Raw genomic sequence first — 2,405 nt, 5'->3', positions numbered from 1 at the left:
ATGTAAAAAAAAATATTAATGAATAAAATATATATAACCAAAACAATAATAATGTGAATAATTCTGCAAACTGCCTTAAATATTTTCTGAAATAAGAGTGAATTTAAATTTAAATCTAAACAAACAATAAACAAAATGAAAAAGGACAACAGTACCTTTATATCAAAATTGCAATCAAGTCTTCTAATTAACACTATGAAAGTGCCAGATGAATTGTCTTTTAGTGGTGGAGGCACTATGGGTTCACAGGCATTCTCTGGTTTTGAGTTAATCAAAAAACCCTGAAAAAGAAATGGTAATAAGTTATCTCTGTTTCACTCCATGAATCAATCAACTTACTTCTACAAACATACCTTTTAACTTGTTTCATGTTTTGCATTATGCTAGATGTATTATCTGGCAGCTATAATTGCTCACAATCCTACAACTTCTAAAGCTTTATTGGTTTCATAAGCATTTAATTTTTTAAAATAAGTTCCACCTTTCTTAGTATTAAAGTTTTTTTTAAAAAATCAAGCATAAGCCAATCACTCCAAAGACAACCACTGTTAATGTGTTGGTATATTTTCCATCAGTATTTGACATTTCTAAACCAAGCAAATACTTTTTTAAATTAAATTTTTCTTTCATGTTATCAAACTATGAAAATGCACATAATCAAATTCTAGGAATTTACTACAGAAATACTACCCTGAGTATATAAAGGTATATGTAGAAAGATGTTCNAACCATACCTTTAAAGCAGCACTGGTGATATATAGTGAAGGAGGTCCTGTGGCAAACTTTATTTTACTCCCTGAAATGCCAGCTTAACCCACTTCAGGGAGACAAACTTTATACAGAGACAAAGTCAACTTACTTCAAAAGAGAATTCTCAGTGTCAGTGTAGACAGAGGTATAAATGAAGGTTGAAGGTGTTGTATTGATATTGGAAGGGCCAAGGGATAAAAGTAAAGGTTGAAGTTAAGTTTCCATTCCTAGATTAGATCAAGTAAGATTCCACTATTAAACCCACAGTACAAGATGCCCAACAAACACCTGAAAATTCTTAGAACTAATAGTAGTTATTTGTTTCACAGTCAACTTGTTAATTTGCAAACTTACTAAAACTGTGAATCATGAAACTGATGGGTCTTCCTCTTTGCTAAAAGCTTACAGTAAATTTTGTGGTAAATGTATGACTTAAGTAAACCTGCTCCTGTCTTTCTTGCCTTAATCATCTCCTTCTCATTTTCCTTTCCTTGTTTTCATTCTTTTCTTTTTTAATCTGAATAATTCTGGGGGCTTCCAGTCAAGATGGCAGAATAGATGGTCCTCAGTGTCACTCTCTCCCACAAATCAACCAATTTACAACTATTAAAAAGCTAAGCTGAGGCCACTAGAGCTCAGGGGAAGAGGAGGAGAGACCTACAGAGTGCATGAAGGTGGGAGAAGCCACGGTGAAAGAAAGAACTGTTCCAACCGTTACAACCCCCAGACGCTTCAAGGCTGGCCCTCATGAACGCACGGAGCAGGAGCAGGCAAAAGCCATTGCTGTGTCCTTCGGATGGAGTTGCTTGGAGGCTGCAAGGGAGAAGAGGGCCTTGGTGGCCTCCAGGACAACAAGACTACTAATAGGGTTCCTATGGACCCACACAGGAGTGAGGAGCCACAACAACTGAATAAAAGGAGCCACTCAGAGGCTGGTGAGTCATTGCAAGGGACCAGTGCACAGACTGTCCCATGGGAAGTGTTTGGAGTGTGGGTGGTGGGGGAGACAGGCCCACCAGGAGAGCACTGGAGCACACCAATGACAGCTGATCTGCCCCACAATCAGCACAGGCCCACTCAGTGTAGACTGGTCAGGAATACAGAACTGCAGGGGGTGCAGTTTGCTGAAAAGACTCAGGCACAGACCAGAGTTTCCACACAAACCAGGTGTATCAGATCTCACCAGAAGTACCTATAAAGTCAGCCTGAACTGCACACACACAAAAAACCTTCCCCAGGGAATCAGCAGCAAAGCAGCAATTTAGCTCAACCACAGAGCTCAAGTGCTGGTCCCCCATTTAGAAGTAAGTTTCACAGGAAGTTCCCCCATTTTAGAAGTAAACAAAAGACAACAAATTAGTTCCAGTGCAGAACTGAAGTGGTAGGAACAGCAAATAATCCAACACAGAACTGGAAGAAAAAAAATACCCACAGACCAGAGATAAAGTTTGATATTAACTAACAAAGGTCTCACATCACCAAAGAACACCTATAAAACCTAGAAGGACTAGAAATCCCGTGGGCTACCAAGCCAGGGAGCAGGGAGGACTAGGGGCCTCAGCCATGCCCCCAACACCCACAACCAGCCCAGTGATGATCACTGAGCTGCCACAGGAAGCACCCCAGGCTCTCCCAAGCCGGGGGGGGGGGGGGGG

The 2,405-nt window shown here is 40.4% G+C and overlaps 1 protein-coding gene across 2 annotated transcripts in view; it reads right to left on the bottom strand.

The window, feature by feature from the left end:
• Window positions 1-209: 209 nt before the first annotated feature.
• The window catches only part of RNF13 (ring finger protein 13), a 62,395-nt gene continuing 60,199 nt past the window's right edge, over window positions 210-2,405 (bottom strand). For both annotated transcript variants that reach the window (XM_008590798.1, XM_008590799.1), the window contains one exon: window positions 210-281. Coding sequence is in view for 1 of the 2 variants with exons in the window: in XM_008590799.1 (XP_008589021.1) it covers window positions 268-281 (14 nt within the window). In the remaining variant the exon portion in view is untranslated. The remainder of the gene's footprint in view (window positions 282-2,405) is intronic.

The sequence above is a fragment of the Galeopterus variegatus genome, unplaced genomic scaffold (assembly GCF_000696425.1).
Source record: "Galeopterus variegatus unplaced genomic scaffold, G_variegatus-3.0.2 Scaffold6374, whole genome shotgun sequence".
NCBI classification, from domain to species: Eukaryota; Metazoa; Chordata; class Mammalia; order Dermoptera; family Cynocephalidae; genus Galeopterus; species Galeopterus variegatus.
Note: the sequence above shows the minus strand (reverse complement) of the source record. Positions and strands in the feature narration are given on the sequence as shown.